At 50.4% G+C, this 14,999-nt stretch overlaps 1 protein-coding gene across 8 annotated transcripts in view; it reads right to left on the reverse strand.

The window, feature by feature from the left end:
- Positions 1–14,999, reverse strand: part of PHACTR1 (phosphatase and actin regulator 1) — a 565,269-nt gene that overhangs the window by 64,009 nt on the left and 486,261 nt on the right. For 6 of the 8 annotated variants that reach the window (XM_058732981.1, XM_058732978.1, XM_058732983.1 and 3 more), the window contains one exon: positions 4,073–4,394. In XM_058732981.1, the coding sequence (XP_058588964.1) occupies positions 4,073–4,394 (322 nt within the window). The remainder of the gene's footprint in view (positions 1–4,072; positions 4,395–14,999) is intronic. The other 2 variants (XM_058732982.1, XM_058732986.1) reach the window with 1 other exon arrangement.

The raw sequence follows: 14,999 nt of genomic DNA on the forward strand, positions 1-14,999 counted from the left end.
TGACAACGGGGTGGGCTATCTTGGGACCCAGGGGGGTTCCTGTTCTCACGGGGAGTAGAGGACAGGTGGTCAGGAACACTGCAGTAGCCAGTGGGCTGGCTGCCTGGATGCTTTTTATGGTCCTTTTCAATGATAACATGACAATTTATTCAGATTTATGGCCCAAAGTCTGGCACGAATGCTGCTTAATTCCTCATTCAATTTTCGCATTACTTATAGTGTTCCGTCAGGATCGGGCCACAGGTCTGCACCAATGCCCTACACGTGACATCCCATGAGACCCCGGGGTCTTCGCAGGTGGCACGCACTTTGCATAAGTGCTCAGTAATGTCTCTTCCTTCTTTCAGTGTTTTTTGGGATCACTGGAAATTGGCAGGAGAAGGGCGAAATAACTCTTCCTTTCTGTGTTAAATTTGGTCAGAACAAGAATGAAATCATGTTGACAGGCAACCGGGAGAAGTTTTAGGCAGTGAAAAAGAAGGGCAACATCACCAGAGAGAACGGCGGATCCCGCACTAAACTAAAAGGTGGCCTGTGACTTCAATGCTTCGGATCCTTCCAGGACTCCTGGATGCTCAGAAAAATCCCTCCATCTTTTTAAAAAAAATTTATTACATTTATTTATTTATTTTGAGAGACAGAGAGCCCAAGTTGGGGAGGAACAGAGAGAGAGGGAGAGAAAGAGAATCCCAAGCAGGCTCTGCACTGATTAGCACAGAGCCCACTGAGGGGCTCAAACCCACGAACTGTGAGATCATGACCTGAGCCAAAATCAAGAGTCGGATGCTCAACCAACCGAGCCACCCAGGTGCCTCCAAATCTCTCCATCTTTATTTGTTTCGGTGGTAGGCTTCTCTTTTTCTGGAGGGTGATCTTGTTAGAGTGATATATACATGAATTCCCTATGTCCTGGCTGGTCTATCAGAACAACCCTGTGTCTTGACCGAAGACAGGAAGGGAGTGAGACAGGAAGTAATAAGAGTCTGAGGGTAGCACGGAGCACAGGGGGCTGCCTTGGTCGTGCTGTTCCCTTTCCTATCCCCTGTGTCCATATTATATTGTGATATTATGGAACAGAACAAATCTGTTTTCTTTGATTCATTTCAGTAAAGAACCTGACCTGGTTTGGGTCCAAAAGACCTATCCATTGGTCTACGCTCAACTGAAATGTTCTGCAAACACGCGCAGAAATGACTGAAGAACAGCGTGTCACTTGGTTAGTACTTTCCATGGAAACTCTTAAAATGGCATCCTTTGAGTAGAGACGTATTGAGCAACTAACATGCTGTCCTGAGTTCCTGCGAGAATCTCTTTCAATTGATTCAAGTTCCTACGAGATACAAAGACTTACTGGACATATAGTCGGCGTGGGGATCGGGAATTATGTTGAGTATCAGCTGTCTCCAGGAAAACAGCTGTCCTATTGCGGAAAGAGTTCTGGATTTGCATTAGGAAGACCCGGGCTGGGGGATGTGTCCCCTCGATTCACTACCTGGGATGGTGCTTTTCAAAACATCTGTGAGGAAGGACCAGTTCTGTTGGCCGGTTGGTTGGGATATTTCTATTTTCAATCTATCACAAAATGATGCTTTTGTAAAACATAATAGAAAATCCATAAAAAATGAAACCCTTTTCTATTATCATATTCAACAGACATAAAATCATTGTCCAATCACTAGGAAAGTGTCTAAAAGCTTGCTCTCAGTTTCTGTACCTATAGGGTTGCAGATGGCCAACAAGCAATCTGTGGACCACTCTTCCGAGAAGCTGGCATTGGGGAGCTCACTTAGCCTGCCTTAGTTTCTCTACTAACCCAGCCTCCCTAGCTGATGTGAGGATTAAGATAATAGTCTATCAAAGGCGAAAAAGTGCCATCCAAATTTGAAATGACTCCCTTCCTTATTAACAATAACAGTAGTTGGAAAGGATGGTAAGGGGCCAAAGCAATCTTTTTTCAGTGAGGGTGGATATTAATATACCATCAAGTCAGAATTCCCAGCAATGGCTACTTCCTCTGGAATCAATTAGAACCCAAACCCAGAATACATGGCTGAGAGTCTGGACACTAGATCAGAAAGCTCCTGACCAGGTTCATCTTGCCTCTGGCCCTCTGGTGGCCAGCGGGCCCTCCAGACTACAATTCTCCCATCTGTAGGACCCAGCTAACAGCTGTCACTGCTCTGGGACAGATACAGACGGTCCTGAACTCAGACACCTTCTGCACGGCAGAGTGCAACACTTTCTTCCTGTGATGCTAGGGAATTAGGTCAAGCAACACGCCTTGGAATCACACTGGGAAATCTGGCAGAAGTGGGGTGGTATTTGAACACACACACAGACACACAGACTCACTCACTCTCTCTCTCTCTCTCTCTCTCTCTCTCTCTCACACACACACACACACACACACACACACACAATTCAGAACGAGTCCTTCAGATTCTCTTCGCAGATCTCCCAGCAAGGTAACTAGAGGAGGATTCTGGAGAAGGAGGGGTCTGCATCAGGTGTGGCTAAACATTAACGGCTCAGTAATCAGACTACAGCACCCCGCTTCCTTCATCAGCAAAAACAAGGGCGTGCCTTTCTACCTCTCCTCGCCCCCTACTTCTCCGCTGCTGTCCTGCCGGCTCTCATCCTTTCTTATTTTATATTCAGATCATCTTTCTCCATCATAAAAATAATATACACAAGATAAAAAATTAGCAGTACAGAAATATATGAAATAGAAAAATAAAAGAATTTCTCTCCTTCTCCCCATCTGAGGGATAGCCACTATTTTTTTTTAATTTCTTTAATGTTTATTTTTTTTAATTTTTTTTTAACATTTATTTATTTTTGAGACACAGAGAGACAGAGCATGAATGGGGGAGGGGCAGAGAGAGAGGGAGCCACAGAACCGGAAGCAGGCTCCAGGCTCTGAGCCATCAGCCCAGAGCCCGACGCGGGGCTCGAACTCACGGAATGTGAGATCGTGACCTGAGCTGAAGTCGGACGCCCAACCGACTGAGCCACCCAGGCGCCCCTAATGTTTATTTATTTTTGAGAGAGAGAGAGAGAGAGAGAGAGAGAGCGAGCACGACTGGGGGAGGGACAGAGACAGAGAGGGAGGCACAGAATCCGAAACAGGCTCCAGGCTCTAAGCTGTCAGCACAGAGTCTCACGTGGTGCTTGAACTCACGAACCTTGAGATCATGACCTGAGCAGAAGTCGGACGCTTAACTGACTGAGCCACCCAGGTGCCCTCCACTATTAATAACTGTATGTATATGTTTTCAAGAAATGTTGTTATAGAAGCATATGTGTTATATATAAAACACATATATGTTACTCTTTATATATATTTATGTACTTACATATACTCACATGTAAATACATATATCAATATATTTATATTTAAAACTTACATTAAATATATATTTTATATAATATATAATTTATTACAAACATAAATGTTTAATATGTATTATATATCTACGTATTTATATATTTACACATATGCTATTTACACAGTACGTATGTGGATACATCTGTTACTTTTTCTTTTGTTTTTTTTTTCAGAGAGAGCGGGGAGAGGGGCAGAGCGGGGGGAGAGAGAGAGAGAGAGAGGGAGAGAGAGAGGGAGAGACAGAGAGAGACAGAGACAGAGACAGAGAGAGAGAGAGAGAGAGAGAGAGAGAGAGAATCCCAAGCAGGCTCCACACTGTCAGCACAGAGTCCAACGTGGGGCTTGATCTTACAACCCTGGGATCATGACCCGAGCCGAAATCAAGAGTCAGATGCTCAACCGACTGAGCCATCCAGATGTCCCACTTCTCCTTTCCGATAAATGTGACTGTTCTATAGTTTGGCAACAGGCGACATTTTTTTTTCTTCTTCCATACTTCCCTTGACATTCGGTTTTTGGTCTGGTTTTACTCTCAAACTCCCCCCCGCCCCCCGCCCCCCACCCCAAGTGAGAATGAGCCCTTACCCTGGTCTTGATGTTCCTCAGTCATGGTCAGATCCCCGACCACCTTACCCGGCCACGCCCACCCCCCCCCGCCCCCCCTCCCGCCCCCCCGCCAGTTACCTTTCCAGCCTCTGCATGGTCATGGCCAGCGTTTTGTTCAGCTCCTCTATCATCCTGCAGCCGGAGGGGTGCATGGGGAGGGAGCCGGTGGTGGAGGGCAGGTGCGGCCCGAGGCTGCCGTACTGCAGCTGGTGCTGGATCTGGGACGGCAGGACCGTGTGGTGGTGCTGGGCCCCGCTCTGCTGGCCGCTCTTCTGGGCCGCGTAGGACGCCAGGGAGAGGTCTGGCCCCCCTACAGGCATACAGATCATGACTTTCTTTGGAGGTAGCGGAGGGGACAGTTTCACTGGCAGACAAGGCAATTTCACAGGGGCGCCAGGATCTGCAGCACAAGGAGGGCAAGAGGCACACGTGAGTTCTGGGGGGGGGGGGGCGCGGAAGAGACCTAGAACACCACTCGTACCCACCTTGGGACTGTGGGCACGGACGCGGGCCCCCACTGAAGACACCAGCAGGGTTGGTGCCCCCACCAAGCACCCACCCGCTCTGGTTTCCCGCCTCGAGGGAGCTCAGGGACCCAGGGATTAGCCGTGTGGGTCACACGGCCATCAGGCTAAGTATTAGGCTCACCAGCAGCAGGAAGGGGAAGTGAATGCGCTCTATGTGATCACAGAAACCCCTGGAACTTTAACCAGACCTGCTCTAGGAAATGCCGTGGTGTCTACAATTTTACCACTGTCACGTGAACATAATCCTTTTCAGCCGGCACTTTCTTTTTAATTCTTCTTCTTCTTCTTCTTCAATTTACACCTTACATCCAAGTTGATTAGCATAGTGTGAAGTAATGATTTCAGGAGGAGATTCCTTAGTGCCCCTTGCCCATTTAGCCCATCCCCCCTCCCACCACCCCTCCCGCGACCCTCTGTTTGTTCTCTGTGTTTAAGGGTCTCCTGTGTTTTGTCCCCCTCGCTGTTTTGATATTAGTTTTGCTTCCCTTCCCTTATGTTCATCTGTTTTGTCTCTTCAAGTCCTCACGTGAGTGAAGTCATAGGGTATTTGTCTTTCTCTGACCAATTTCGCTTAGCATACTATCCTCTAGTTCCATCCACGTAGTTGCAAATTCACTTTCTAACAGGCATGGGACTAGAAGCCAGCCCTAGGTTCAAGTCCATTAATGGCATGTCCCTCCACAAGCGGCATCGGTACTGCTAGCCTTAATTCCCTCATCTGGAACCTGGGGATGATGCTTTAGGAGGATTCGTGGTCCTAGGGCTCAGGTGCCCCCACGGGGAGAGGCAAGGCTTCCACGGTCTGTGGGCTATTTAGCTCATCTCTTCACCTCCACACTTGACCTCCATGAAGTCTGAGTATGGTGACTGGGCTCGTTGGCCCACTCATGTGGCATCCACAGTTGGGCTGTTCAAACTGTAGAGAGGCTCCACTACCCATTCCTGGGCCCCGGTGGAAGGTGCACACACCCAACACCCCTTGGTTCCACGACAATGTCCCTGAAGCTTCCCAGAGATGCTCTAAACTTAGGGGAGCTTCGGGACAGACCAGCCCTTGGGGCATCTTTGGGATGACCTTGCAAATTCCGGGACGTGATCTAGCACCGGTGGGGGGCATGGTTGGGTCTTGTGGGCTGTGGGTGGGCCTGGCAGAAGCCTAGCCAATAAGAGCAAGATGGTGGGGAGGGGGAAGGCCGTACGGCATGTGTGTGATGCAGACAGAGCTCTCTGAACTTGACAGCTGGAATCCACATCAGGGGGCACTGCAGGGTTCTGGGGACTTAGATTTTTCTCCAAGTATCTGTCTGCTTCCCGTGTGGCCTTCTATAGTTTAACCCCCACAGTTCTGCCAAAGTGACATCCTGAGGGCACCAACCTGATGTCACTCCTTTGTTTAAACCCCAGAGATAGAAATAGAGCCCACCTTCCCGGCACATCATCCATGGCTCCCATGGTCTGTGTTTAGATGTTTAAGTCATCTCTCTATGCTCACACTTTCCCTCCTGAAGCCTGCTCTGGTTCTCCTGTTAAACACAGCCTCTCCGGGGCACCCGGGGGGCTCAGTTGGTTAAGCGTCCGACTTCAGTTCAGGGCATGATCTCACAGTTTGTGAGTTTGAGCCCCGCATCGGGCTCTGTGCTGACAGCTCAGAGCCTGGAGCCTGCTTTGGATTTGGATTCTGTGTCTCCCTTACTCTCTGCCCCTCCCCTGCTCACACTCTGTCTCTCTCAAAAAGAAATAAACATTAGGGGCGCCTGGGTGGCGCAGTCGGTTAAGCGTCCGACTTCAGCCAGGTCACGATCTCGAGGTCCATGAGTTCGAGCCCCGCGTCAGGCTCTGGGCCGATGGCTCGGAGCCTGGAGCCTGTTTCCGATTCTGTGTCTCCCTCTGTCTCTGCCCCTCCCCCGTTCATGCTCTGTCTCTCTCTGTCCCAAAAATAAATAAAAAACGTTGAAAAAAAAAATTAAAAAAAAAAAAAAAGAAATAAACATTAAAAAAAAAACCCCGCCTCTCCTACCATATCTGAAAGACTGTAGATCAGAATCTCCTACTGTTTCTCTCCTGTGGATTTTACCTATTTGCTGGCCCCCAAATTCAGTGTCCACCCTCCCCTAAATCCCACAGGGTGGCCTTTGTCCCTCACATCCTCCACATGGGGCTGTCACGATCTTCCCTGGTCTCCTCAAGGCTCCCGTCGCTCAGCACGATGCTACTCCTACGTCACAGAGAAACCCAAGGTGTGCATGCAAGGCCTCCCCTGCCCTCCAGAACCACTGCGTTCCCCAAACTAGCTGATGTCTGCACACCCCTGGGCCTTCTCCACTTTCTCTCAGTTTGGAACATTCCTCTCTGTTTTGTCTTCTTGGTCAATTCCTCCTCTCCCTTCAAGATCCAGCTCAAAAATGACCTGCCCTGAAGAACCTTCCTGGGTCCTTACCTCCCTCCTTCCATTCTGCACCCGGCAGACCTACCTTGGGCACGAAGTAGGTCAGTGCTAACGGCAACAGTGGCATCATGATGACAGAAATAACTCTAGCCACCCCTTACCCCATGCTTACCATGTGCCAGATACTGTTCTAAGTGCTTTTCATTTCAGTCCTCACAAGGAGCCTCTGGCATAGACACACAGCATCTCACTTTTACAGACGACGGCACCGGAGTCTGAAGATACCCAACAGCACTTCCTGCTTACATAGCTGTCTCCTCTCCTGGAGAACAAGGACCTCGGATAACTTGTCATTCTATGCTTAGCATCTCGCACGGTGCCCAGCTCACAGAGCGAGTGGCTCACAACATGTTTCTAGAACGGGCTGATGCTGCGAGGCTCTGCTGTGGGATGAGCTCTCACCTTCCCCAGAAATAGATACTCTCGGGATGGGAAAAATGGGAGCATAGGGTGGGTAAAAATTTCAGGATCACGCAGCTGTATGGACGCTGAACCGTGGATCCTAGAGCTGAGATACGAGGAGACCTAGCAATTCCAGGAGGCCTGAGAAAAGATTGCTCCCCAATGCCAGAATGGCAGCCAATCATGACCATGGTTCCCTCGTGCTCCTCCACCAAGGCTCACCCTGTTTGTCACCAGCCCCCGAGCACAGGACACAAGGTAACCACGTTCAGGAGCATGACCAATGGTGCTCACCGCAAAGTGGCTGAGATGTAGAAACTCACCCCCCTCTGTCCACTTCCTGCTACCGAAGGGTCCACTCCCTTGACTCTTGGAAGCCTTCACACAAACCTAGCAAATGCAACGTGTACGGAAGTGTTAAGGGTTTCTACCAAGAACTCTTAGCCTGTCCTTCCTTCCTTTGCAGACCTAAGGCAGTAGCTAGGTGCTCACTCGCTTAGGCAGGAGGAAACAGAGCCAGGAAGGCAGCGTGGAATGGTCTACCTGGGAAGGACCAGCGATCACCTTGAGTTCTACCCATCTCTGTAACCTATAATGTCCCGCACACACTCTACCACACGACTTCCCGTCACCACGACTCCAGCAAAGCTTCCTTGGTTTCTTCACTAGGAAAATGGCCAAGGGAACACCAGGAATTCTGTCAGAACGGGTAAGGAAGTTAATGACCGAACTAGCGAACATGGTTACTTTCAGTGCTCAAGAAAGGAGATGCCGGGGTCCCAGGGGACCCCTTCTCTTTTCCTGCATCTCCTTTCCGGTTGTTTTACTCTACACGGTCATAAATTAAATAGGTGTGGCAAAGGAAGATGAATTATTTAAGACAATTTTTAGCTCCGTAGACCTGGTATAAAAGAGAGGTAGAAAGAGAGGTAGAAAGAGAGGAGATTGGGAAAAAGGGTGGAACGAGCTGGAATGATCAGCTTTCGGTGAATTCACCCTGCCATTACCATCTTTCTCCCACGTGGCAGACAAGCGAGGAGGGCCTAGGCAGCCTGGATCTTCAGTAAGTTTCAGTGCCTGTTTGTCTATCTTTACGACATCTTAATACCACGTCCTTGCTCGTAACAGATCTGGAGCCAGCTGCACGTCGTCTGCCATTCTGAGTGTCTGTCTATGGCTTTATCTTTCCGCCCCCTGCAAACTTCTGTGTTCTCCGCCCCCTTGGCCACCGCACCAGTCTGGGGCCTCAACTCCTCTTACTGGGTGGATAGCAGTAACCCACCTGCACCCCACAGGGGCACCTCCCTACAGCACGTGTCATGCCGGAGGTCCCATGAGGACTCCCTGCCCCAGTCAGTGCTATGGGTCATCCAGCCCAGCCCAGCCCAGCCCAGCCGGTGCCTCCTGCCCTCCAGCTCCCTGGCCAGGCCAAGTTTCCACACTGAGTCTCTCAGGAACCGTGCTCACCCTCAGTCAGGGCTTTCGTCACACCTGCCCCCCGAAAACACCCTCCCAGCTCCTGCGGGACGATCAAAATTGCGTTCACCCTTCAAAGCACAACTGAAGACCCAACGTCCCCCGTTGCGGCCTCTCCTGCCCCGAACTCCCGCGGCCCTGATGGCCAGCACCGCCGTTTAATTCCGCCCGATTCTGTACTGGTCAAGGCCAGCTGCGTTTGGATGGCTCTTCCCACATGTGCTACTGCTGTCCCCACGGGATGCCCAGAGCGGAGCGTGGGGAAGCCCAGGCTCCTGCAGCCTCATGGTCCTCAACCCCAGGGGCGCGTCACCCTCACACCGATGCCGACCCGCCTGCCCTTCTCAGGGATTCTATCGGGGTGCGGGGCGCCCCGCTGCGTACTTTTTACAAGCCATGTTTGAAAACCCCTCAACTTCTTACTCCTGCCCTGTTCTCTGAAAACGAAACACAAAAGGGCGCTCGTTCTTAAGCAGAGGTCTTGGACCACCTGCAGCGGTCCCACCACTGAAACGGTCCCTAAGCTTCACCTCTGACCTGCTGAATGAGAATCTCTGAGCCAGGGGTTTGGAGTTTAGCTGCTTCCCAGGTGCTCCCCAGTCAGGGAGTGAGAGGAAAGAATCGGGGAGAACCACTGATTTGAGGGTGCCAAACTGCTTGAAGCACAGTGCTGCCCGAGGCAGGGATACGATGCATCGGGTCCATCCGGCCCCTGGGCCGGTCCGCGGCATGGTCTCCAGGTTCTATTTCTATGCCCCCAACATACAAAGGGTAAAAGACCAATCTGCAGGAGACCAAAGTACTGAAAGCTAAACTATCGGAGATCCACTCACCTCACCAGTAGCTGTGCCTAAATCTAACGTCTGCAGTTAAGGGACTTGTCTTTAAACGGATTTGTCTAATGGCACTTCCCATTTAATTGTCTCTTTATAAAAATCACTTATCATTGAGCATCTCGGGGATGAAAAGATTTCCTATATCCTTCTGGGTGAATTTTTCTCTTTTATTTGCTTTAGAATGCTTTAAGGACATTTCAGACAAGTTTGCCTAAAGAGCCTGTCTTCAAAATTTTGTTTCAAGCAATAAATACTTAATCAGATGTCTCGCTTTTCCTACCGAGTTGATTCAGTGCATGAGATCCCTCTTGCCTCCTTCTTGCTGATTTTGATACGCCCTCTGTGTGCTTCTGTGTGCAGTTACTAAACAAATGAAGAGCCGTATACCCAGTACTCATTTCTGTTTAATGAGCCACTGGCATTTTTGTGACAAGGATGACAGACGGAGATGAATGGATTGGGGACGTCCTGCATGACTTCACGGTTTCTTTCCAAGAGGCCAATTTCTCAAGGCAGTGATGTCACCCACTTCACCAGGCAGGTATGGGAGAGGTAGGTTCCTGGGCCCCCCTTGCAGATTCAGATTCAGCACGTTTACAGTGGGGTCCAGGAGTCTGCTTTGCAGAGAAGCTCCCGGATCACGGTGACCTCGGTCGAGACCACCCTGAGAAAGAGCCCCCAGAGGCATTAAATCGCTTCCAGCATTCGTCATGCTAAACACAGAAGATAAACTGTCAAATCAAACACTCATCCAGCTCTGTTTCAGTTTTCCAATCTGTGAAATGGGGAGGAATTAGTAGGTCGTAGGCTTCTTGAGCCAATTACATAATATCAGTATGTACCTGGGGCAGCACGGTGCCTGGTACTTGGGTAATGAATAGTAGCTATGAATCTGGTCGCTATCATTGTCTTCATTATAGAAATGCTTCCTCAGGGGCTCATCTATTCCCCCCAAGGTTGGTTAAGGTGCCATCACTAGGCTCTCATGGGTCCTGTATTTCCCTTTGTCACGGCCTCTCCTACAGAGTCAGTTCAGTCCATTTCATTTTTCTTGACTTGTTGCCGATTTTTACTTGCAGGAGATATGACAAGTGACGCATTGCTTGTATCCTGCTCGGTGCGGCTGTTTCCTTACCTGGCCAGGGACAGGAACTGGGCCCAGGGCATAGCAGGTGCTCCATAAACATCTGTTGGTTTTCCTTCTCGTCACGTCTTCGGAGCAGCGGGAAAAGGTAGAACTTAATGACCAGGGTCTCCTATGCGAAGGCTCTGCTAATCAAAGTGGGGGCGGTCCGTGGACCGGCAGAGGCAGTGACACTTGGGAGCGAGTCGGACACGCAGATTCCCAGGCTCAGCCCAGGCCTTCTGAATAGAATCTGCGTCTTGACAAAGTCCCCGGGGGACTCTGCACCCGACAACTCCGATAGGCTATCTTCTAAGAGCCACCGTTTTGCGAAGAGGCTGCTCCCTCGTGCAAAATGGGACCCGCGCAGGGCCCCCTGGGGGCCATTTTGCTCCTGCACCTGCTCTCGGAGCGCTGAGCAGGGGTGGTGGGAGGCTTCTCTTGCAGGGCTGCGAAATCACCCAGGTCTCAGCAGAGCTGAAGTTGAATCCCAGGTCCAAGACCAAGAAGCTCTGTCACTTTGCCTGAGACGTTAGCCTTCCTGAGCCTCAGTTTGCTCATCTATACAAAGGGAGCATAACCCGCCTTAATGTCTACCCAGCTTCTTCATGGGGACCAGCGGGCTGAAATCCAACCTGAGGCCTGTCGTGGGAAGGGCAGTCACCCCCAGAGGAAGGGGCCGCCTTCTGTGAATTCATTCTTCCAAAGGGCACCTTTTTATGATTTTTTACAACTTTTAAAAATAGCTTTCTATAACTTTACAAAGTCCCTGAACAGTGAGCGGAGGGCCTGAGTGTAAAATCTCTGCAGCTGAGTCCTTGATCTGTAAAACGAGTTCACCAAATACAGGCTTCGTTGGTTCTGAAAAAGCAATACATTCTCTGCCTCTCCCCACAGGTTGCCGCGAGGGTCGGACGAGGCGGACACACTCTGTGATCTGCAGACTGCCGTATACCTCTGTCCCATTACTTGCAGGGCACTTGCTGAACCCTGGGAGAGAGTCCCGCTCGGCCTGATGCTGCCTGGCTGGTGTGGGAAGCGAGAAGCCAAGACAGCAACGGGGAGTGTGGTGGCTTGACGTGTGGTGGTTCTAAGTCAGTAGGCGAAAACCCAGCTGCAAGTGAACCAAATAACGGGAACGAGAGCTTCGGAAGGACCGTCCCGGCAACCTTCCGGGCTTGCGGCAAAGCGGTGCGGGAAGAAAAAAAAGGCACAGCCATCGGGGTTCAGGGTGCTGTCCTGAGACGCGCTGCCCTGCATCGGTATTGAGGGCTGGCAGGAAAGAACCCAGAACCTGGAATGACAGAATCCAGACTCTCTGTGGTTCAGCAGCTGGGAAGGATAGCAAATCCTTGTGTGTGTGTGTATGGGGGTGGGGGTGGAATTCAGACTCTTGACCTCCAAAAATCCAGGGATCAAGAAGGTCTCCTTTACCTCGATAGCACCTCGCTGAATAAAATACTTTGCATCCATGGGATGCATGGTGTTTATAGGTTGCCAGAGGACCCACTCTAGCTCCTGCATTTATAATGATGATTGTGGCTGGTCCTGCTGGGGCATGCACGGAGCTCTCTGCTTGCTGCCTTCGAAATGGATGAGTCCTCTGCAGCCCGACTGATGGAGATGCAGTATATTCATAAACCTGTCTATGCTGATGGAGTGCAAAAAGCAAAATCAACCAGTTCCAGAGAGCAAGGAAAATAAACTCCAACTGTGGGTGTCATGGAGCCATGAAAGAAGGCTGTATTTCCAAACACGACACCGCCCTGGCTTACGACTTCAGACAAGGAAATGAAAACCCCAGGTGACTTCTGCAGTCCATTCTTACGCCACAGGACCGGAGTGTCTAACAGAACCAGTCTGGGCTAAAGGAACACAGCCCGAGCCTCTCTCCTAACCTTTTTATTAACACCTGCTGGAGAAGCCCATTTATAACCGAGGACGCGTTAGAGCGCTTGTCCGTGAGAGTAGCACTTAGCGTCTGCGTGGACAGAGGTGGGGTAACGGTTGCTCGGTCATTTGCCACCTGGTTTCAGCCGGTCAGAGTCTTTGATCTCCTTTTATAGACACAGACACTCCACCCAAGAACATAAAGAGCCTCTAGAGAGAGTACTTAGAATTTAAATGAGAATCCAGAATCACAGAGCCCAGAATCAGACTCCCTCTGGCTCCAACGCTGAGGCAAAGGTGCTCAGATGAGTTCCGTCAATTCCTTCAGACCATCCTAGGAATTCTTAGGCTGCCAGGCCTTTTCCATTGGTCAGATGCCTGGAAAGACAAAATGTGTCTCCCGACTCCTTGTGGTAAGAGGGATGGTGTGACGGGAAGCGAGTAACAGAGAAGTGACTTGTGTTAAATGCCCTAAGCCTGGCTTGCTCTCCCCCAAGCCGGCCAGCACACAGACACGACCATAAACACCTGATGTTCATGCCAAAGATGTCCTGAGACCTTCCAGAATCCTAACACTGAGGGCCATTAGAGCATACACATCACCAGCACCTGACTCTGTTTCTGAGTCGCTTTCTACAACAAAGCATTCTGTTTTAAAATTTGTCCCCTTCCAAAGACCATCTGGACGGCAGATGACAACAAGGAGGGAGGGACATGCATCACTGAGATGGAGACGCTGGGCAGTGGGTGGGGGTCACAACTGGGTCACCGGCCACCTTTGTAGGGCATGCAATTAAATTAGATTTTTTTAGGGGCGCCTGGGCGGCTCAGTCAGTTAAGCGTCTGACTTCAGCTCAGGTCATGATCTCGTAGTTCGTGCGTTCGAGCCCTGCGTCGGGCTCTGCGCCAACAGCTTGGAGCCTGGAGCCCGCTTCCGATTCTGTGTCTCCCCTCTCTCTCTCTGCCCCTTCCCTCCCGCTCACACACACTCTCTCTCTCTCTCTCTCTCTCTCTCTCTCTCAAAGATAAATAAACATTAAAAAAATTAAATGCAATTTTTTTCAAAGTGAAATTACACGATTCATTGCCAGCAAACTGCTCTTAAGGAGTTAGAATTGTAGGTGTCCCATAAATCACGACAACAAACACCTGTTGATGAGATCAGCGGTTTGGGGGAAATTATAAATCATCTGTACAAAAGCACATTATCCTGTTTGTTTTTGCAGCAATGCAGGTGAGCCCTGTTGCCCCTAGGGAGACCGGGGGAGGAGAGCACCATTCAACTGATAACTGAGCTGTGGAACCTAAGCCTTCTGCAAGACAGGCACAAAGGGAAATGAGAAGGTTCCAGAGATGGGTCTGACAGTCCCTCCCGGGAAGACTGCTATTTGTGACCATCCCGGCAAAAGCTGGCAGGGGCCGGCCAAGTCTCAAAGTCACAAAGTCATGAAAGCAAGCACAAATATGCTCATCTGATCTCAGAACCCTGGAACCAAGGGGAAGATCTATGGTGTTTCGAAGTCGTTCACTGAGCTCGCATAAAATGAAATACTGCATAGACCCTAGGGAGCTAGGAAGGGGCAGAACATTCACGGAGAAGGTACAAATACGTTCAAGCTAGATCCCTAGGTATTATAAAGGCAACCTACGGATGGCTGCACTTCCTCCCCAGCCCTGCATCTACCTGAGGCATGATATGGATTCATTTTGGGGGGGATCACACTCTGATTTCTTGCATTTACAGTGATGGGGGTGGCTGGTCTACCCACCCGCAGTCGGTGGTCTACCAGGGCCTCCCCATTTTCCCTTGAAACTCCCAGCGTGCTCTATGGCACCCAGGTCTGGACCCCAAGTTTGACTGATGGATGGCTGTCACGTTCTTTCACTTGTCCATGTAGGTATCACGGTTCCTTCAGGCACTATCGAAGCACAAATATCAGATTTGGTTTACGGCACCACCCAGAGCCCGAGAACAAGTATCCTGCTATGAACTTGTGGGCAAATGGTCATCCAGCTTCTCCTTCAAGGCCTCAGCTACAGGCGGCTCTCTCCCTCACAAGCCCTCCTGTCCTGGGGATGCTTGGTGCTAGCCGAGGACGCGGCGGGGAATGAGCCCGACTACAACCCCACTCTCAGACTGCCCCCTGGACCCTGAACCAGTGTTCAAGAGGAAGAACCAGCAGGGGCAGCTGCTGGGGGCCTTTCGCAATTTCAGGTTGACAATGGCCATCTCCCGCCTTCATGTGTGCATCCAGCTGTGAATCCATCCCGCAGCATTATTGTCCATCGAATCCAGGAGAACATC

Source organism: Neofelis nebulosa, chromosome 6 (assembly GCF_028018385.1).
Source record: "Neofelis nebulosa isolate mNeoNeb1 chromosome 6, mNeoNeb1.pri, whole genome shotgun sequence".
NCBI classification, from domain to species: Eukaryota; Metazoa; Chordata; class Mammalia; order Carnivora; family Felidae; genus Neofelis; species Neofelis nebulosa.